The sequence below is a fragment of the Macaca thibetana genome, chromosome 8, assembly GCF_024542745.1.
Source record: "Macaca thibetana thibetana isolate TM-01 chromosome 8, ASM2454274v1, whole genome shotgun sequence".
Lineage (NCBI taxonomy): Eukaryota > Metazoa > Chordata > Mammalia > Primates > Cercopithecidae > Macaca > Macaca thibetana.
The window spans coordinates 92,871,868-92,895,128 of NC_065585.1; the positions used below are offsets into that span (position 1 = coordinate 92,871,868).

Consider the following 23,261-nt stretch of genomic DNA (forward strand, 5'->3'; position numbering starts at 1 on the left):
ACAGGTGTGCATCACCACGCTTGGCTAATTTTTTTTTTTTTTGTATTAAAGACGGGGTTTTGCCATGTTGGTCAGGCTGGTTTCGAACCCCTGACCTCAAGTGTTCTGCCCACTTTGGCCTCCCAAAGTGCTGGGATTACACGTGTGAGCCACCATGCCTCGCTCTGTTTTTGTTTTTTTTCTTTTTAGGAATTATAATGTTCTTTGTTTTTTTTTGAGATAGAGTGTCACTTTTGTTGCCCAGGGTGGAGTGCAATGGCATGATCTTGGCTCACCGCAACCTCTGCCTCCCATGTTCAAGCGATTCTCCTGACTTAGCCTCCGTAGTAGCTGGGATTACAGGTGTGTGCCACCACGCCTGGCTGATTCTGTATTTTTGGTAGAGACAGGGTTTCTCCATGTTGGTCAGGCTGGTCTCGAACTCCCGACTTCAGGTGATCCACCCTCCTCGTCCTCCCAAAGTGCTTGGATGACAGGTGTGAGCCACTGCACCCGGCCCTTTTTTTTTTTTTTTGAGGCAGAGTTTTGCTCTGTTGCCCAGGCTGGAGTGCAGTGGTGCCATCTCTGCTCACTGCAACCTCCGCTTCCCAGGTTCAAGCAATTCTCCTACCTCAGCCTCCCAAGTAGCTGGGATTACGGGCATGCACCACCATGCCCGGCTAATTTTTGTATTTTTAGTAGAGACGGGGTTCACTATGTTGGGCAGGATAGTCTCAATCTCCTGACCTTGTAATCTGCCCGCCTCGGGCTCCCGAAGTGCTGGGATTACAGGCGTGAGCTACTGCGCCTGGCCCATCTGTTCTCAATAGGTGATTTATTTGGGGCTTTGTCAGCAAATCTGTTTTGAAAACAACCTTTTATTTTAGGCTAATCACATTTTATGAAATTCATGAAACTCTTTAACTATTTGAACTATTACTTTTTAGTCCTAGTTAGGCTTCTGGGCGTCTTTTTTCTGCCCTTGTGCTCCATATGGAGTTGCCACCACTGTTCTATTTCTTAGATTTTTTTTTTTTCCCCTCTCACTTACACTGGTTGTGCAGTAGAAGTCATTACTGACAACCACCTCTTTCACTGCTGCTAACTCTGAAAATCAATACCCAGGTGATTTTGTGTTTATGAATAATATTACTGCTGATTATACAGTAATAGTAAATAATAATAATAAATATTAGGAAGCAATACAGGTTTTACAAAGTTTTCATACTAATTTCTTCTGGTTATATTTTTTCATACTATTCTTAGAAGTTAGGAGGAAATTTCTCCAGTGATGTGAAGTGGCTTAGGTGGTTCTCTGAGCATTTTGAGTTTTATCTTTGTGATTAACTGTTTCCCAACCAAGGTTGTCTATGTAGCAAATACAGCCAATCCTTACTATTTGCAAATTTTGTCTCTTGAGAATTCACCTACTTACTAATACTTAATTTGAACTCCCCAAATCAAAACCCACACTGCTTTTATGATACTTGCGAGCTTGCAGAGCGTAACAAAAAATTTGAGTCTCCTGCTTTGCATCTTCCTAGCTGAGGTGGGATAAAGTGAAGCTCTCTCTGCCTACTTATCTCCGTGGTCATACAGAGATGACCAAAGGCATGTCACAAGCTGCAGTCTGCGCTGGGGCCTGTTGATGACTTGAATCCCATTTCTGGCAACAGTTCGTGGGGTGGCTCAGGCAAGTCACTAACACTTCTTAAGTTTATTTTCTCTTTTGTAAAATAAATAATATAGCCTCTACCAGGATGAGTTCTCAGGATTTAATATTATAATCTGTTTGATATATTTATGTATGTACATATTTTCCTAAGGAGCAACAGTTCATTTTTTTGCCAATTCAATGTTTGCTGTATTTTTTAGAACATAACTATTACACAGTAAATAATGAGAATTGACTGCGTGTTACTTCGAGAAAAGTACTAAACCGTTCTGAATTTGTTTCCTTAAGTGTAGAATTTGTGAATCTCTATCTCCCTGTGTAGGAGCTGGCACCTACAGAGTTATCTTTGTTACTCTGTGACACAGTCTTCCCTAGGCTGAGTTGGATGTTGGACTGAATGTGTCAGGTTACAGCCAGAGGTTGGCTGGAGTTGGCAGGGCTGCTTGGTCTGCTGGAGTTCTTGGTCTCATCTGGAACCTGCCTTCACATTCTCTCTGGATTTGGTTCCTGTGGGGTCAGTCCATCTACCCTCCCACACCCTTGCCAAAAATTGTTTCCTTGGATTTCACATGTCTATGTGTTATGTTTATAAATACTTTGTCCTTTTTTGGGAGCAACTTTGACTTTATCCTATAGTGAAGGGTGAATCTTTCTTCTTTCTTTAACATCCACGTGCAAAGGATTCATAGATTTCTGCCTCTAAGGTCTGGCAACTAAGCTCTGGACACTCTTGATCTTCCAGGCTGCACTCCCAAGCTGGATTCTTAAACATGGTGCCTGCATCCTGTTTCTTCTCCAGTGTACAGAAGATTCCAGAATTGAAGCCTTTCCCCAACTGCTTTTTTCCTGCCCTCTTGCACATGTGACAAAAAGTTACCAAATTCTCTTCTTTCTCCTCTGTTTCCTTTCTTAATGAAGAGCCCTTTTTTCTTCTAAATTATATAATGCAGAAGCTTGAGTACCAGTCTCTCCTCTTTAATTTTATTTTGTGAAGTAGGTAACATAATCACAGGGCTGAAAATTTAAAAGTATCAAAAGAAATACTTCGAAGTATTTTCCTTGTTTTCCTCTCGTATATTTTACCTAGTTGCCTCCCCACTTTGAAGATAACTTTATATAGAGCTCTGAGGACACTGCGATTTTCACAGGCTTTATAAGGATAGTTGGCTTGGAGTCAGAGCAAATTTATTTAGGAGTAAAAGGAAAATATTTGTTGAATTTTGACAGATTTCTTCAAGCAGCTAAAACTAATAAGAAATTAATTTTGAATGGAATGTACTTAATAACATTTACTTCTGTGGCATGCATCATTCCCTACCATCAGATAATATAGATTTAACATATTTTTTTGGTCAGGCACTATTTTAAAATCAAGACATGAAAAATATTTTTATACTTTGTGGATATCATTTGTTTCAGTCTTCGTTGTGAACCTTTTAAATTTGAGACTGTAGCTACATTTATGTACTTTATCATTCTTTAAGCAAGTATTATGTTAGACCCTGTGCCAGCTGCTGAGGATATGAAAGTGTTCAAGACACATCTCCTACCCTTGAAATTGTGCGTGATGCTTCTGAACTAGCAATAAAAGTGTGGTGTTAATCTTACTGGCTGTTCTTCATTTAGTCTAGCAAATATTTATTGAGTATTTATGTGAATCTATTACCATGCTGGTCCCAGGTATCTTCATGTACTTCACAAACAGACGTGCAGTGGAATGAAAGAGCTGATGAAAATGTCTTCCAGGGAAAATGATTGCATTAAGAAAAATTTGAGACTGGGCACAGTGGCTCATGCCTGTAATCCCAGCACTTTAGGAGGCCGAGGCGGGCAGATCACCTGTCAGGAGTTCGAGACCAGCCTGACCAACATAGAGAAACCCTGCGTCTACTGAAAATACAAAATTAGCCGGGTGTGGTGGCTCATGCCTGTAAGCTGCTTGGGAGGCTGAGGCAGGAGAATCGCTTGAAACCGGGATGCGAAGGTGAGGTCATGCCATTGCACTCCAGCCTGGGCAACAAGAGCAAAACTCCATCTCAAAAAAAAAAAAAAAAAAAAAAAGAATTTGAGTCAAAATCTGAAGGTGTTTAAATTAGCTTTTTAAACTATTCTGTATTATACCTTAACAAATTTTTTTCTCAGCTTGTTGAATTTTCTTTGTTAGAAATTTAATCTCTGTTTTAATATTACATTGCGCATGTTGGGGTATAGTCATAGGTTGTTCTTGACCTATTAGTCTTGAATATTAGCACATTGTGTAGAAATATGTAAATGAACTTATTGTGACATCTGTTCTTGATATTTCGACATTTTAGAGATATGGTTTACTTAGGGCCTTGGTTCCATTCTCTGTAACTGTGAAACCAACACTTTGAGATCTTTTGTAAACATATTTCTAAGATTCATGTGTGATAAAAGAGAGTAGCATTTGCATAGCCATAGACTGAGAGGAGGCGAGGGACTGGAACGTGTTTCTGGTAAATTGCAGGACTTGTTACATGATGCCTTTCCCAAAGCTGGAGAGCAAAGAACAAGGTCTAATCTTACTAGCTTCAGAATGGTTAAGCTAACATGGCAAGACTCAGGACAAATTTGACAGTGTTTGATGTTTTTCCCAATGTGATATAGTTGGATGGGAGAAATAAATATATCTTAATAAGTGTTTGGAATATATTAGAACAGCTTCTCTTAATTGTCTAGTTAATAATTACTTAGCCTTTCGCCAATTGCTTTCCTCCTTTTTCCTTTATTCACCTTTGGTCTGTTTTATTTTTGTGCATTATACCACAGGATATTCGTGGAAAGAGTGAAACCTATTCCTGTCAACTTTTTACCCGTTACTCTCCTTGAATACTTACAAAGTTGCTTATAAATCTTCATAAAGATACCTTATTTTAAATAACTAAAATTAGTAATGTCATTGTAATTTCTTGAAAGATCCTTTTATATTTATATTTTAATTCTCATTGACTTTATATTAGTTCATAGAAACCTAATAACTGATCCACCTACTCCCCCTTGTGGTGAATATTTAGTTTTAGCCAAAATACTTTTGCTGGTAGCTATTAACTCTTGATGTTACTTTACTATAATGTGAACAGAGATTTGGATAGTCCAAAACAGATTTTAAAAAATAATTCAGATGGAGCTTTATAATAAGGTGGCTAGTACTGCTCAGCCCCAGTTGCATGTTAGGATTATCTGCAGACCCTGGGTCACACCCTGAGAGATTCCTTTTTATTTGTTTGTGGTAGGTCCCAGGCATTTACAGTTTAAATCAAATTAAGTTTAATCTACTTTTAAAAATTAAAAATTCCCAGGTTATTCTAATATGCAGTCAGGGTTGAGAACCCTTTATATAGGTTATAATTATGCTTCTACAACTAACTATTCCTGTATATGGGGAGAGAGCACATCATAATTTTTAACAACAGTTTATCTGTCTATTACGTTACAGTGTGCCCAGTACTTTTACGTAAATTTAATGCTTTTTCCCAGGGACTCCTTTTATACAGTGGGAACCGGTCTTATAGTGACTGGTCTTAAGATTATATAACAGTTAGGAGGAACTGGGATTGGAAACCAAGACATCTGACCTTTCATCTATCTTTCTCACCATACCAGTATTTTGATCTCAGAGTCCTCAGCTGAAATGATGGATCTTGAATTATTTCACCTTTAGAACTTTATGTATTATGAAGTACTTTTTGCCTGTGGCTATGTTCTGTAAACTAGCGTTACACAAAATACTAAAGGCACAGTGAACTTCCTTCAGATGCAGTGTGGAACTCTTAGGTTTCCTTGGTCTGCCTCAGTCTTCTACTCGTCGGCACCACACTGTCAAACTGTTGGACATTACACGGGGTGAACATAGATATAAATTAAAAAAATTGGTATTGCATAGACACTTGATGCCTAAATCGAGTAATTATTGACTTTTATGTACAAGCTTGGGTTCTTGACTAATTGGTAAATGATAAATGAACTAGATTAGATCCAATTATTAGAAAATTAGATCCAATGAATGTGATTTGAAAACTTGAAAGCAGCTTAGATTTTAGTATATTTGTTACTGTTCTCGATGGGGATTTGTCAACCTTAAAAATTATTTTTTATGTAAAGATTCCTAGGTATTTCTAATTACTGTATTTGTTTTAATAAACTTTGGCTTCACTGTATGTTTCTATGTTCTCTTTAATATTTAGCTATTAAAGGTCAACATTTTCTTTTTTTCAAAAATATATGTTACAAAAATTAAGCCCTTGTTTCATAGAAAAATCTTCACATTGGCGAATACAAAATAACATTGGAATTCTAAGTCAAATTTATGCTTCACTTGGCCTGTTAACATCATCATCTTTTGGATACCATTTCACTTTTTTCCATTGACAACTTGTACCTTTCTATTAGCTGTATATTACTTGTTTATTTATTTGAACATTTATGCTCTTTTTAAAACTCAGTAACCCATTGTTTTTTGATTGAAAAAAGTTATACATGCAAATGGTTAAAACAAACTTTATACAAAAGCATATAATGATAAAAATGTTTCCTTACCACCCTAGATCTCTTAGTCCCCTTTCTCAGAAGCAGCTATGTATGCTTTTTCAATTTTCTGTTTTATTCTCCTGTTGTTCTATTTAATATAGATACCAAATGTGAGTTGTAATAATCAGCATTGCATTACATTTTTATACACTTAATGCATTCAAGGTGTATATCACATTCTAAATAAATGAGATATTGGTGACATTGCTATTTAAATTCTGCCTTTTATTAATGCATTTTTCTTTTTAATTTACTTTGAACATGTTAGTTACCATTCACATTGTTAAGTAGTTATCATTAGAGATGTCCCTCCATGTCATCGAAAATTAAACAGTTTCATCTATAAAAAATCATAATTGGTGTTTACATTCGATATTAATGCATAGCATATTTTACATGTGTATTTTTGTTGTTTGTCAAATCCTTTACATATTAATGAATTGTCTTTATCATTATTAAATATCTTGTGTCAAAGTACTATGAAAAACAAGTTATGTGAAAAAAAAGAAAGTTTCTTTAAGCTTATTTGCAAAAGTTGACACTTTGCTTTTAGATAATAAGCAGAAAGCAGGAAAAATAAAACGAAAAAGAGACCTGTGGCATCTTTAACTGAGAGCCTAGAACTTTGAAATTCAGACTCTTTCTGTTAATAGTGCAGTTTGAACTATGGATTAGAAGCTTTGATTATAGATTCTTAACACCTTTGTTATATTTACATATTCTGTCTTACAGGAAACATAGAGTGCTAGTAGTATTGACCTTTTTAATTGATCTCATATCTATGCAGCCCTGGATTTTCTTTTTTATAAAAATGTAACTAGATTTTTTTTTCCCTCTCTCTCTCTCTGTCTCTCTATCTCTTTTTTTTCTTTCTAAAGACACGGTCTCACTCTGTTGCCCAGCCCAGAATTGCAGTGACAGGAACATACAGTCTTATAGGAAACATAGAGTGCCAGCAATATTAACCTTTTTAATTGGACTATCTATGCAACCCTGGTTTTTCTGTTTTTATAAAAATGTAACTAGATTTTTTTTTCTCTCTTTTTTCTTTCTTCTTTTTTAAAACAAACAAAACCACGGTTTCTCACTGTTGCCCAGCCCAGAGTGCAGTGGCAGGAACACAACAAACTCACTGTAGCTTTTACCTCCTGGTCTCAAGCAATCCTCCTGCCTCAGCCTCTCAAGTAGCATGCACCACTAAGCCCGGCTACTTTTTTGTTTATTGTAGAGACGAAGCCTTGCCGTGTTGCCCAGGCTGGTCTCAGAGTCCTAGGCTCAAGCAATTCTCCCACCTTGGCCTCCCAAAGTGCTGGGATTACAGGTGTGAGTCACAGTGCCTGACCCTAGGTTCTTAATGGATAATGAAAATGTAAACGTCTCATGTTTTATAGTCAATGGATCACCCTAAAAGGAAGAAAGGGAAATTAGGTTTATGTCATAGGATAGTATTTTTCTTACTGTGTACATAAGTAAGTGTAGCTTTGATTTTTTTTTTTTCTTTTTCTGAGACAGAGGCTTGCTCTGTCACCCACGCTGGAGTGCAGTGGCAAGATCTTGGCTCAATGCAACCTCCGTCTTCTGAGTTGAAGCAATTCTTATGCTTCAGCCTCCCAAGAAACTGGGATTAAAGGTGTGCACCACCACACCTGGCAAATTTTTCTATTTTTAGTAGAGACAGGGTTTTGCCACGTTGGCCAGGATGGTCTCAAACTCCTGGGCTCAAGCCATCTGCCCGCGTTGGCCTCCTAAAGTGCTGGGATTACAGGCATGAGCCACCACATCCTGCCTGTATTTGAATTATTTTAAATGAGGAAAACTATTTGGCTTTTTAAAACATTTTATATGTTGACACCTATGGAAATTCAAATTCTCAGAATATTCACATTTAATGTATTGAAAAGTGACTTCACTGTGTGCTTTTCTAAGTTAAATTTTTTGTCTGCTTTATTATTTTGAATATAAAAGATTTTAGTTTTACTCAGTTTATCTCTAGTAATAGTAATTGCAAGGAGTCATAAATGATTTTGGACAGATGTTCCAGTTTTCAGATGAAGGCTAAGAGTTCATAAGGAAGGAAACAAGCAAAAAGTTTAACATTGTTTTAATCAGGGCAATTCGTAAAATGTAAAAACATTGCAAAGGAAGTTAATTCTGTTGTGGTTTGATGAATCAAGCACCTTTTTATTTAATTTTCCTATCTGAACACATTTTTCAAGTAAAATTAGTGTTTTTAAAAAACTATAAAAGTATACTAGGGGAAGGCATTATTCTTATCTGATTTTGGTTTGAAGATTATATCTGAACATTTTGGTTAAATTTGTATAGTCTAGATATTTCTTAGACAGCAAAGCATATTTTACATGTACTGTTTGAACATTCAAACGTGACAATTTATGATTGTGATTTTTTTGGTTAAAAGTACCTAATGGTCAGTAGAAACAATCCAAATATGCGCTGTTGTTTTAGACATTTAGTGGAGGGTACATCCAGTTAAATATTTCCTAAAGATACTGAAAATAATACACCTTCCAGGTCTAATGTTAAAGGAAAAAATGTTGAGTGGAAAACCTGGTTGGCTCAATTTCAGAAGCTGAAAAGGGATTAACTGTAATTTGTGTGTTATATTCTCATGTGGGTCATGGGGCAGGTTAGTATGTATGTACGGTAGCCTTAGGAGATACTGAGTCCTCGTATTTTCAGTGTGAGCTGGTACCAGGGTGGGGGAAAAGAGCCAGCCCAAGTACCTCTCTGGGGGCTGAGAACGTTCTCCTCTATTCATTCCCCTTTTCCTGGGAGGTCAGTCCATCCATGGGCATATGTAAAGAGAAATCCTAAGTGAGAAGTGTAAAATACGCTGGAGCATGAGGGTCAAGTCCAGCATGCTGCCCGATGGCCACATTCTGCTAGGCACTGGGAGCTCCAAAAAGCGTGGAATGGGGTGGGAATTTAGCCTCTGCTGGCTGGGGATAGGAATGCCCCGAGACATTCATGCAGTATCTGTGTCAGCGCATGTTTTTAAGTATGTTGAATTACAAATTTTTTAGCAAATGATAAAATAATAGCAAGTAACTTAAACTTCATTTAGAAATATTATTGTTTTGGAAGTTTTGTCCTGCCAGATAAGCTCCTCTCTTGGGACAGCTCTGTAGGTTTCAACCTTATGCCTGGTAGTGTTTTTTGATAGAAAACTCAGGCAAACTGTTTTTTTTCCTTTTTTATATTAAAGCAATGTACATGGATTTCCATTCAACTTTTAAATCTGTAGCTAGGAGGTATTTGCATATTTCAAGCCATCTTTAAGTACTCCTGTGATGTATAAATGAGCAGAACTTAAAAGAGCTCTGTAAGGGCATATTATTAATATCTTTTATAAAAATGCTGCTACGATTGCAGGTCCTTTTGGAATAAATCATGGGATTGAGCTTCATTCAGATGTGGTGGAATATGCCAAGGAAAAACTGGAGAGCTTCATCAAAAATAGTGATAGCTTTGATAAGTAAGTATTCATATCTATAGTTTTGGTTTGAAATCACTTAATAAATAGATATATGCAACGTGACTATTCTTGAACACTATTCTTGATCCTGACTGACTCAATTGAATGCAGCAAAAATCAGTGCACCATAAAATGAGAAAAAGTTAATATTATTCTGTGCTATAACTTTACCTATATGTAATTCTATAGTAAATTATAAATATAGTAATTTTTTGCTACTAGCACTTTATTAGTAATGTTGAATTCATTAAACATTATTCAGGTATCTTTTCTGGAGATACAATGTAATGCTGTGATTGCAGTATTTGTCTGGAACTGGTTTTTTTACCTTTTGGATAGTAATTTAGTAGTTTTGTCGTCTTCAGTTGTAACATAAGAGGTGGTACCTGTCAGTATACAAAGAACTTTAACATATTCAGCTACTTTGTAATACATCCAGAAGAAATGATAATAGAAATACATTGATATATCTTGTGATAGGATTGTTTATGAGAAATTGGTTTATAAAACCATTGTTTTAAACTCACAATATAACTCCCCTTAGAAGAAATATTGCACAGGCTTTGGTCCTTGGGCTGGCAGGAAAAGTCCATTTGGTGTATAATCCTAAAATTCTGCATTACTATGGAGCAAGGGCACTTACACTGAAATCCATGAGCTCTTTGAAATTGTGTAAAATTTGGAGAGCTTTTACATCTTTCATTTCTCTGTGTATCTTATTTTCAAAGAGAAAAAGTGTTAAAAAGGATAGAAAACACAAGCTTAGAACAGTCACTTTAAAGAACGAAGTTTTAGGCAAAAACTGAAAATTTCAGCTTGGCTTGTTGGGAGTGGGCCCTCATTTATCTTCAGCCCTTGGCTATGACCAAAACTTGAGGGAGGGGGCTAGATCAGAACTGAGGACTTTTCTCTAGAAAGATCTAGATTGAAGGACAGCACCGGAGAGAAGAAGCCAAAAAACCTTGTGAATATCTTCAAAGAATGTTTATTTTCCCCCTCCTCCCTTTGCCTTTTCTCCCCTTCCTCTTGTACTTTTGTTTCATTCCCCTTTGCAATCCCAGTTTGTATTTATCCTCTGGCAAGTGGCATTTGATTGGTTGAAGAACAGAACCTGATGTAATGGAGCAAAATCCTCAATACTTACAATGAAGGCAAGATCTTGTGTCTACCTAGGTGTGATTGTAACTGTGTTAAAGATTGCAGGCAGCAGGCAGGCATGGGGCAGTTGGGAAATGCTCAGGTTTTATTTTTACTGTAATTCAATGGATTTAAGCAAGCCATTTGAAATTTTCTGCATTAATTTACTGAACACCATCCTATATCTTATTTATGCTTGTCTTAACAACATGTAATGCACATTTTGATTTGTTTTTCAAGGCTTACTGTGTTGGTTCATATCCTATTTCCAAGAAAAGCACGTTTGGCAGAAATAAAAGTTTTTAGTCCAAATTATTTGACAAGAAATTTGGATTCAATTTTAGCATCCTTTTTTGTCTTTATCGTTTCTCTCTGTCTTAAGGATTATAGTAGCATGGGAAGTGCTTAAGATGTAGTCGTGATGTATTTTCATACAGTCATTAGAACTATAGAATTTTATTTATTTTATTTAATTGCTATTAAGTATTTGTTTTGATCTCGAAACAGTGTACACAAAAGGGCTCTTTGAGTACATTTCAACTTAGAAAATATAAAAGTATTAGTAAAAGCAAATGTTTAAGGTCTATTTTAAGCTCTGCTGTATATTAGTTATTAATAGATTTTACCTATTAATACATGAAGACACAGATAATTCCATTTTGGGTCATTAATTGAGCAGAACAGACTCAAGGAAGACTCTTGAATCAGTGAAGCAACTCTGTACAAGTATCTGTGGAGCTCAAGCTTATTGCTGGCAAGAGGGTATAGTCCTGGGAAACAGTAAAATATGTTGTGATTTGAAGCGTTTCTATGTTGATGTAATTTAAATAATAATCCACAACACAGATAAGTTTGAAGACTACTTATTTAAGTATCTCAATTTTTAAAAATTCTTAAAATTGGTGTTTTTTTTTTTTTTTTTTTTTTTTTTTTTGTAATTGTAAAATACTCAAATTTCCCTGGCTTATATTTCTTTAGTTTTATTTTGTCATTACTGTGTTACACAGGTTTGTTATTCATAAAATGATGAATCATAAAATACAGTGATGACTGGTATAAATGTTTCTCTGTAATTTTTTATGGCCTTGTTTTAGTTATATGTAGTTGTTTCTAAAGTGTTTGTTATAGCTTATTTTTGAAACAGATTCTTAATTCATGAACTAGTCATGAAGAATACAGTTCTGACAATTTTATTATCCTAATCTTCAGTGTACCAAAACATTCCTGTTACGTGTTTCAGATTATAAAGTAGCTTATATACAAGGAGTAGTAGGTATTAGGAAAATGTTTCATTTTGCATAATGTAATGAGTGGCTGGATTCAGTTTTTTTTTTGTTGTTGTTGTTCCTTTTATACAGTTTGGTTTCAGTGACAAATTATAAAAATGATTTTTTCTTACATGTGTTTTGATTATTTTCAGTTTGTCTTGATGTTTGTGGATAATATTTAAATTTATTTTCAAGTTTAAAATATTTTACAAACTTGCTGTGCCAAGTGGTTTGAAAATCTCATTTCTAAGCAGTTTTATTTAATTATGGTTCATCAAAATACAGATTTTAGTTAACAAAATATAAGATAACTGAGGAAAATTAATTGCTGTTTATATATTCCTTAGTACCAGATTATCCTTGATTATGTGTAATGGAGAGAGAATAAATAGCTGAAACCTAATATTCTTCCAGGTTTTTTTATCCTGTCGGTTTGGATCTTTTTTTAATCAGTCCCCTTTTCAAAAGTATTATCATGTCACTTATGGTTTGAATTGCATTTTTAAAGTTTTGTTTTATACATATATTTAAGATCGTAGTAAACTCCCAAATGCAGTAGAGGGGGAAAAAAATCCATACACTAATCAGCATTAGAATATATAATGTTAGGTGACCTTTTTAAGAATACAAATATAGGCTGGGTGTGGTGGCTCACACCTGTAATCTTAACAGTTTGGGAGGCCAAGGCAGGCGGATTGCTTGAGCCTGGGAGTTTGAGACCAGCCTGGGCAAAGATGGCAAAACCCTGTCTCTACAAAAAAAAAAAAAAAAATTACAAAAATTAGCTGAGTACGGTTGCACATACCTGTATTCCCAGCTACTTGGGAGGCTGAGGTGGGAGGATCGCTTGGACACGGGATGCGGAGGTTGCAGTAAGCCAAGATTGCACAATTGCGCTCCAGCCTAGGCAACAGAGTGAGACCTTTTCCCAAAATAAAATACAAATATGTTTTTATGTTGTATAAAGCTTGATTCCTGTGTCTTGAAAGTAGTATTCTTTCTTTAGAAATAAGTAAGTACTTTTAAACTTTCTATGTCTTAGTCTTATATCAGCAAATGAAATAATGTGGAGAGGCTACTCTGGATTTACTGCACTGGAGGTGGGAGGGAAGGGGGAAGTTTTATGTCTGATGTATTCCTTTGATACATACGGTATTTTTAAATTCACTGAAATTGTCTTATAAAAATGATGTGATTTCAAGGGTCCTGTGAAACATTGGCAAGCTTTTCCCACAACTCCCGATTAGTAAATCTTTTAAGCTTGCTAATCTAAATGGTGTCTGTTGCCACCACCTGACTCTGCCTTTGCAGTATAAAACTGGACACAAATGCCATGAAAATGAACGGGCTTGAGGGTATTCCAGTAACACTTTATTTACAAAAACACTTTGTTTATGAGCTGTAGTCTGGACTTGGCCTGCTCTCCGTAGTTTGCTGACTCCTATTGTACTTTTATACACGCTCTCCTAAACATCCTATGTTTAGCTACACAAGGAAAGGCCTTTAGGTATCTGGCTTTTGAGAGGGAAGGAGGATATTGGGAAAGTAAAATTATGAGTCAGTATTTGCTCATGTACGGTTAAAAAAAAATCTCCAGCTTTACTTAGAAGAGTATGTTAAAGGAACCTGAATTATAGACTTTTTACCATGTAAATACTTTGAAAATGAATTGATTATTAGTGTAGCATTTATTTATAACCACACATATGTAATGCATATACATGTATGTATTTGATTTAGCTCCCTAGAATGCATGCTTTAGAGAGGGCCATTTTCTTGTAAAGCATTAATTAGGCCAATAGATCCTATATTCTTTCCTTTTTGGGTGACTTATAGCTGTGAGAGTATGACAGTGTCAGTAGCCAGATGAGTATAATGTAGTTTGAATTATTGGAGATTTTCATTCCATATGAATGAAAGACCATTGTCTCCGTATAGTTTGCCATGTAAATGAGTCATGATATGAATAATGAAAATAATGAGATGATACAAAATGATAGCACCTAATATGCATTGTCTATTCATTAGTGTTAACCATTCTAAATGTTTTATCCACAGTTCTAGAGACAATATTAATTGGTGTTCACATTTCCCAGATGAGAAAACTGAGGGTTAGAAAAAGAGGCTATAACCTGAGCCTGGGAGTCTTTTTACTTAGTTCTATTTGGCTCTTATGATGTCAATGTTGATTTATTCTAATATTTCTTTCCAGCAAGGTACTGCTATCAGTGAATTACAGCCTAGCAACTTGGATAGGAAAGTTTCCTAGATAGGAAAGTTGAAGGAGTACTTTTATTTTCATCATTTACTTTTTTCACGTTAGAATTAAGGAATGCTGTTAATGTATAGTGTATTTAATTCACTATAGCATTTATATTAAAGAGCATATCTTGTTCATTAATGAGACTTGCCTATGGCATGAATTTTTATTGGAGTCAGAGATGGGTGGGGGAGGCAATTCATTACTCAAATTTAGCTGAGGTATAAGTTTTATATGTAGAGTTAGAGTAGACTTTTGTATTTTAGAAGATTTAGTTGATATTGTCATGTCTACTATCCTAATTTTATTTTAAATTATATGTTCATTTTTCACATATGATTTGCATTTGAAAATTAGATGCTTGTATATTCTATCATCTTTTATTTACTTCATCTTTATGAGAATTACATTTATTTAAAGGAGTTTTCCTATATATAATTCGTTATATATTCAGTATTCAAAATATTTCTCAAATATGTGAACATTTTGGTATTCTAATGTTTAGAAGTAGTTTTATAATAATTGTTAGAGATTGTAAATATACTTTAAAGTTATGACAGATACGTAAATACAGTTTACAATTATGACAGACATTGAGATGTTGAGAGAGAGAAATCCTTGAAAATAGTCATCAGGACTATCGGTTATATATTTTAACCTCTGTTAGAAATGGCATGGGGAAAAATTTCATGGCTTCAAACACATTTTTAGGAGAAGAAATTGTTGAAATACAATTTCAGCAATAAAAGGCTCTCCTTTGTATGACTTATGTGTCACATTTCCTGTAAAATGTTTGGAGATTGTTTTTGTTACTATGAATTTCTCTGATGCTTTCTTTAATGAACAATAACTGTATGTACTTGCAACACATTGCTTGGAATTATTCTGAATTATTCTGAGATGAGTTTGATTCATATGAAAGGGAAAACACTTGAAAATGTAAAGTTCAGTTTTTCAAAAAATTGTAATTAAATAGCTTAATTATTGATTGTTGGAGTCCTTGAATGGTATAAGTGTATTTGGAGATCAAGAGTTTAACATTTCCCTTGGTTTTCTTCACAATGGAAAAATTTGAAGTTTTGTTTTGTCTTAATAAAGCAGTCATGGCTCTTAAAACTCAAAATGTGTATTTTGACAAAGTATTTCAAGAAAAAGAAGTTGTTGTGATTCATTTGGCAGGTTGTTTTGGATGAGGTGTGAGAACAAGGTAGGATTCTTTTCCACGTCCTTGAAATTTCTTTATTCCACCGGAATAATTGTCTAAAATTTCAATAACAGCATCCTGTGGCACATGATAAACTAGGTGTGCAAATTGTCAGCCCCACTTCAACAGTGTATTGAAGGGGAATGTTGTTTTTTCTACTCTCAGTCAGCTCCTAGACCTAGACTATCCGTCTAAGAGGGAAGCTACAGGGCAAGGCTAGGTCACCCTGATCTCCTAGCAGCTTATCAAAAGAATTATATGGGCAAGTTGGCAAGGTCCCTGCTGTGAACGAAATCATCTGTCCATCTCAAGATGAAGATATTCCAACCTGCACCTATAAAGAAAACCACTGCTAAGGTAAGTCATTAGAATCCCGGTGTCATTTTGGGCAAGTGTTCATGTTCTAAACCGAGATATTTATGTGCTCTATATTTCTTCATAAATGATTTTCAGGGTACATTTTATTAAGAGTATGTCAATTACTTTTCCTTATCTGCATAAGAGAGTCTGAGAATATTCATTGAATTTTCAGGTTTAAATCAATAAATTATTATAAGCTTAGAATGAATGATTTTGTGGTTATTATACACATTTCAGGACTGTTGATTTTTTTTTCTGTATACATATAACATATTTTTGGTAGCATAATTTAGGAGTGTGGGACATCTCTATCTTGGAAATTTTGTTTTGAACATTTTTTTCAAAGAATAAAAATGATTGCTACTTTTTATTTTACTTACAAACATAAAATTTTAATGACCTCCTAACAATTAGGGAAGGAACACACCAACCACTCTTTTGCAAGTAATTATAAACACGTATTAAGTATCATTTTAGTAGAATTTTTGCCATTTTTTTCTTCTCAGATTTCGTTTATTGTGGTGTTGATGTAAAAAGGTAGATTTCAGATTTTCTTTCACCATTTTTAACATAATTTCTGTGTGTAATTTTATACATAGTATTATTTTGTAATAAACTTGAGAACTTCCTTTGAGTTTATTGTTCAGTCTTAGAGATTCTACAGAAATTGTATTTGTAGTTTAAAATATGTCCTTTACCTCTATAGGTTTATGGAAACTTAGGTAAGATACAGAAGTTAGAAGATAGAGCCTAAGGAGGAAAAATGTTTATTTTCTTCTCTACTTTGGAAGAATCAATAGGAGTTGTAATTTACTCTGTTCGATAGCATGGTAGCCACCATCTGTATCTTGAATCAATCATCTAGTTATTCACATATATAAATATCAGTAAACATTTACCTGAATTCTTTTTTTTCTTTGAGACAGGGTCTTGCTCTGTCACATGGGCTGGAGTGCAGTGGCATGGTCATAACTCACCGTAGTTTCCAGCTTGTGGGCTCAAGCAATCCTCTCACCTTGGCCTTCGGAGTAGCTGGGACTATAGGCGTGTGCTACCATGCCCAACTGATTTTTTAAAAGAAATTTGTGGAGACAGGGTCTTGCCACATTGCCCAGACTGGTCTGGAACTCCTGGGCTCAAGTGATCCTCCTGCCTTGGCCTCTGAAAATGCTGGGATTATAGGAGTGAAGAGCCACACCTGGCCTACCTGAAAAACTGTAATCATAGACTTTTGGAAAAAATATTAACTGAAATTTTGGCCACTCTGTAACCTGACTGGTATGAATTTGTTTACATGAAATGCTGTATAAAAATAAATTATGGGCCGGGTGCAGTGGCTCATGCCTGTAATTCCAGCAGTTTGGAAGGCCCAGGCAGGTAGATTGCTGGAGTTCAGGAGTTCAGAACCAGCCTTGGCAACATGATGAAGCCTGATCTTTACTAAAATACAAAAAATTAGCTGGTTGTGGTGGTCCACGTCTGTAGTCCCAGCTACTCAGGAGGCTGAGACACAAGAATTGCTTGAACCTGAGAGGTGGAGGTTGCAGTGAGCTAAGATCGCATCACTGCACTCCAGCCTGGGCAAGACCTCCTCTCAAAGTAAAAATAAATAGATACATAAATAAGTCATGATGTTAGTATCAGAATACTAAATGTCTAAGATTCTCAAAGTGTGCCCAGTCAGAAAAACCTAAGTTCATCTATAAGTACTTTATTGGAAAGTTAATCCCTAATTGCTTTACAGATTGAAAAAAAGTAAGAATATGCAGTTTGAGAGGTTTTTCTCTAACTAATTGTGAAGTTTTATGTATTATGGCTAGAAAAGGTTAAGCCATACTTACAATATGTTTAGCATATGAGTTCTCTAATATGTTCTAGATTTGTTAGTGCCGACATTTAAAAATATCCTTTTTGTCCAATTTTATTTATATCTTTCGATTTTTATTTTTAAACTTAGTAATAGTACATCCCTTTTTGAATATTGTCTTAAATTCAAGGAAACTTTCAAATTTGAGTATTCTGTTAAAGAAAATCAATTTAAACATGTTAAATGAAAGTATAAAGACCCCATATATGTGTTTGCTAGAAGTAGAGTTGCAATTACTAGAAATTTATTAATTTAGAGTTTTGATTTTTCTCTGCAGTTATCCTTTGTATTAATAATTTCCCTTAGATAGAAGTAGATATACTTGTTCTGCTTTACATTAGAGGGAAAAACATTCATGCTGTTTACTAGAATAATAAGGTCGGTTGATTGGAGATCTTCAGAAAGACCCCCCTGGTCCAAGAAAAACCTGCCTTTTAGTTATAGGAGAGTTGATTATTCGTTAGAGGCAAGAGTTTATTTTGTTGTTCCTTTTTTGGCATGTTGGGAAAAAAACTGTATTCTGTAACATGAAGTTACAGTTATTATAATAACCAATTTAACAAAACATAAACCATTATGTTACTACAGAGAAGTACCATAGGTGGCTGATCGCAGTGGCTTACGCCTGTAATCCCAGCATTTTGGGAGGCTGGAGTGGGGGGATCACTTGAGGCCAGGAGTACGAGACCAGCCTGGGCAACATAGCGAGACTCTCTGTCTATATTTTAAAAATTAAAACAATTAAAAGAAGTACCATAAGCATATGCTTTTTCTGTAACTTTATTTCTAGAAAAGCTTCTCTTCTACTCCTGCGATTTTTGTGATTAGCATATTTAATTTGTCAAATTTGGGTTCATATTCAACGTTGGTAGGTAGAAAAGTTAAAAATGTATGTTTCTTTTTTTTGTTTAGTTCATTTATTTAATACATGTGTTTTGAGGACTAATAGGTGATGGAGATACAATTAAATTCAGAAGAAATATTCAAAGAGATAGCAGGAAAATACATTTTAAAAATGTTTCAAAGGGAAGATTGTGTTAAAGTATTAGAAGCAACTCTTTGTTAAGTAAAAGGGTAGTTATTTAGTATTTTCATTTTAGGTGACTATTAAAAAGTATATATATTTTAATATGCAAATATAAAAAGAATTAGATATTTTACATTGTTTTAAAAAGTCTCTGATCTTGGACTAGCCACATTTTAAGGTTTTACTCGCCACAGTGGTTGGTGGCTTTCATCTTGATAGGGCAGCTCTAGATTGTCCTGTCTCACCTTTCAGATCCCAGCTTGCCATTTCTCAGGGAGCCCTTCTCTGATCCCCATGCCTGTCAGTTTCCCTTTAGAGCATTTATCACAGTTGTAATTTATATTTCAATTAATAGGATTGTTTGATGTTTGTCTCTTCCATTAGAGATAAACATGAGTGTCTCCCATTGTATTCTCAGTCACTGCACAAAGCTAGTGCTCAGCAAATAGTATTTGACTGAAGGAAGTGTGCAATTAGTGGTATCAGGTAACTTGTCCAAAGCACACATTTAATTTTAGAATCAAACACTAAATTATTTCTAACTTATTTTGCTGTGATGAATGTGTATAAAATACCACTAATATGAAAAGTGGTTTTAATTGTAAGCTGTCATTACCTGTAGTGGTGTTTTCCTTGGCAATAGTTCTGTAAGCTACCACATATTTTTAACTAGTAGGAAGCTTTTAAAACTATAAGCATATTTTTTAGTTGATTTAATGTATCTGATAAAGAGGTTTAATAATTCAAACATTTTTAATTATTTAAATTCCTTAGTCTCATTCTGAAAATTATGAGGTTGAAATAAATTATGATAAAATTAAAGCATTTAAAATGAATTTCTATAAAGTTTTTAGGTAGACCTTACTGAAATAGTCCAACTTATTTTTAAAGAATGCTTACTGTGATAAGATGATTAAACCACGTGATCTACAGTATCTAATTACTTAAAAGCCGAAAATTATATTTTGACTATATTTTTAAAAATCCAAGATTATGGCATAGTTTTGAGTATAAAAGAGAAATTAAATACTATTCTCTAACATAGGTAAATTCACATTTTCTGTGTGCTGTGCAAGTAGAAAGGATGAGATGCTATTAAAGAATGGAGTAAGATTTCATTGCAAAGCTGATATTTGAGCTATATCTTGAAGGGATATCAGGCATTAAGAGTAGAAGGAGAGGGGAAGGATATTTTAAGTTAAGGGAACAGCACATACACAGATGCAGGATTTCAAAACACTGTGTGATGGTTCCTGTAAGGAATTAGAAGCAAGTAATTCAGTCTGCCTGCAGAGTAGTATGTTCAGGCTGGGGCATAGACAGGAAAGGAGTCTAGTAGAACGACTTGACAGTAGACTCATAAAGATTCCCCACGGAGCACTCCTAGGAGCTTGAACTTATCCTGCGCAGTAGAGAGCAAAGGGATGGAAGAGAGACCTGAAAAATGTGATCAGTGAGGTGACAGTTACAGTAAAAGAAATAATGGAGCATGGACTGCCTTAGCGTTGGGGCATGGAGACAATAGTACAGGGATACCCTTGACCCTTCCCATCCCACCTTCTGTCCCCTTCCACCAAAAAGACAAGAAATGAAGAACAGGGCATAGATTTGGGTAAATTTTCTTCTTTAGGAAATAGATGTGTCTGTGTTTTAGTGACTCTGAATGGAAACTTAATTGTGTAATAAGTCTATTAATTACTAAAGGACAGAATATATTTTACAGAGTAAAAATGATTGTGATTCAGATCAGTGTTATTTTTCACTGCATGCCAAACCTTTTAGTGTAAATTATTTCATCCTTAAATAATAGTGTGCTTTTGCTCTATGATCATATTAACCTTATTCAGCGTAAAAGTGAAAGGATACGAATTAATTTTAATAAGATTACCTGTCTTATTAGTGCGTTGGGGTTTTAATTACATTTATATTAGAGCCTGTTTTCAGTTTTGTTTTTATCAAAATTTAAGAAATAAAGTAGAAGTCCAAGTAGGATAGTTTGTAAAAGTGTAACTCTGTGTACCATGAACCAACACTGTCACCAGGACCAAGCAGCCCAGATAAAATACCTTTGAAACCATATCTCATGTTGCTTAGGGAGATCATCGGGACCAAAGCAGCAACATGAAAAAACTAGTATTCATTCTCGTCTTTGTCCCAATCAGTAATGTTCCTCAGTCAAAATTTATTAGAAACTCTTCCTAACCTTACTGGTTGCAGGGGTGTGTGGTGGGGACACGCGTATCTTTTTTTTGACAAAGCTCTCCCACTTTTACCTTCAGCAAAAATGTCAAACTGAGATGAATTCTATACAAACCTTTCTCATTTCTGCTGGCCCCTCACCTTTTTTGGAAAGGACAATGCAAAGTGAAGCCTTTTCTCATTTATTGATCCTTATGATTCTCATTGTTATCATATGTTACTTTGGGAGTGTCACAATATTGAGGTTGTGATGAGCTTTTCGTTATATTTATTTCTTAACACTTAAGTGAGGTTTCAGTGTGGCCAAAAATGTTAATGTTTTGAAAACACGTCTGTCCTATGTTATTGATAATAAAACAATATATTTGATGAGTGCTAAACTTAATAAATATTATATTTAAATAAAGTTTATAATCATTTTATCCTTATAATTAATTTTGGTAACTTCCATTATTTCAAAGGACTGGATTATGGTAAATTTTTTAGATCTAATATTTTGCTTAAATGAATTAAAATATGTTTGTTTTTCAATGCAGATTTGAGTTCTGTGAACCTGCATTTGTTGTCGGTAATTGCCTCCAGATAGCATCTGACAGTCATCAGTATGATCGAATTTATTGTGGAGCTGGAGTCCAGAAAGACCATGAAAACTACATGAAAATATTACTAAAAGTTGGAGGCATATTAGTCATGCCTATAGAGGATCAGGTAACTTCCACTCCTTTTCTTTAGTGGCTTAGGAAGCAAGCACATTTGTTTAAGGTTGAGGAATTTTATTCAGTGAAAGGTACATTGTAACTTTTAAAGAAAAAATACTTTTCACCAGATCTGTCTTATTTGTTTAGACAAAACTTGAAACATCTTAATTATTTAAACAAAGGAGATAGAGAAAATATCTCTCTACTATGAGGAGAGGTAACTTGGGCTTTCAACTCAGCTCAGTTACTCCCTGTGCTGGTGTTCAGCAAGCTGCTTTCTTCTTTAGTTTGCTTTCCCAAAAGTTGAATGTGATGATCTCTACTAGCTGCTCAGTTTCCCATATTCTTCAGTTCTTTGAACGTGTCGAAAGGAAATCCTAGCCAGGCATGGTGGCTCACGCCTGTAATCTCGGCCCTTTGGGAGGCTAAGGCAGGCAGATCGCTTGAGCCCTAGAGTTCAAGACAAGTCGGGGCAACATGGCAAAACCCCGTCTCTACAAACAGATACAAAAATTATCCAGGCATGGTGATGCACCTGTAGTCTCAGCTACTCAGAAGGCTGAGGTGGGAGGATCACTTGAGCCCAGGAGGTTGAGGCTGCAGTGTGCCATGATTATGCCTCTGCATCCAGCCTGGGGGACAAAGTGAGACCCTGTCTCAGAAAAGAAATCCTCTTTGTGGTTTGATTTTGAACTATTTAACTTCATTAAGAAAACAAGTGGCCGGGCGCGGTGGCTCAAGCCTGTAATCCCAGCACTTTGGGAGGCCGAGACGGGCGGATCACAAGGTCAGGAGATCGAGACCATCCTGGTTAACACGGTGAAACCCCGTCTCTACTAAAAAATACAAAAAAAAACTAGCCGGGCGAGGTGGCAGGCGCCTGTAGTCCCAGCTACTCGGGAGGCTGAGGCAGGAGAATGGCGTAAACCCGGGAGGCGGAGCTTGCAGTGAGCTGAGATCTGGCCACTGCACTCCAGCCTGGGCGACAGAGCTAGACTCCGTCTCAAAAAGAAAACAAGTGAACTAAAAAAATCTTCATTATTACCAAGTAGACTCATTAGAAAATATTCTGCAGCTATTTATGAACATTATTAATTTTACTTTTTTAGCCTTGGTTTGGAATTATTAGGTATAATGTATGAAATACTAATTTACTCAGAAAACGGGTATACCTTTCAAAAGCAAATTACTTAAAAAAGTTATAAAAACACATTTAAAAAATATCTTTTATGTTTACATTAACTGAAATCTGAAATGTTTAAAATACCTGCAGTTTGTGTAGTTGAGGTAGAGTATCTAAGATGACTGGGTCCTAGCATGATAGTTGTGGAGTTTATTTTTATTTATCTTGGGATCCCTTAGCATCACCATGTGTCATTTGCAGCTCAGTGGATCTCACTATCACCATGAACTGTGCTCTGTAGCAAATCATTTGTCAGATATTAAAAAGGGCAAGAGTATATCAATATTCATTTTTAAAAGTTCATGGAAAAATGTTATTAGAATGCTTCCAGGGCTTAGACTCCCAGTTAAACAATTTTTT

General features: G+C 35.3%; 1 protein-coding gene across 3 annotated transcripts in view; it reads left to right on the top strand.

The window, feature by feature from the left end:
• Positions 1 to 23,261, top strand: part of PCMTD1 (protein-L-isoaspartate (D-aspartate) O-methyltransferase domain containing 1) — an 81,359-nt gene that overhangs the window by 44,228 nt on the left and 13,870 nt on the right. For 2 of the 3 annotated variants that reach the window (XM_050801797.1, XM_050801796.1), the window contains 2 exons: positions 9,596 to 9,698; positions 21,557 to 21,728. In XM_050801797.1, coding sequence (XP_050657754.1) covers positions 21,675 to 21,728 — 54 coding nt within the window. In that variant the 5' untranslated portion in view covers positions 9,596 to 9,698; positions 21,557 to 21,674. Of the gene's footprint in view, positions 1 to 9,595; positions 9,699 to 9,871; positions 15,925 to 21,556; positions 21,729 to 23,261 lie in introns of those variants that run through there. The other variant, XM_050801798.1, reaches the window with a different exon arrangement.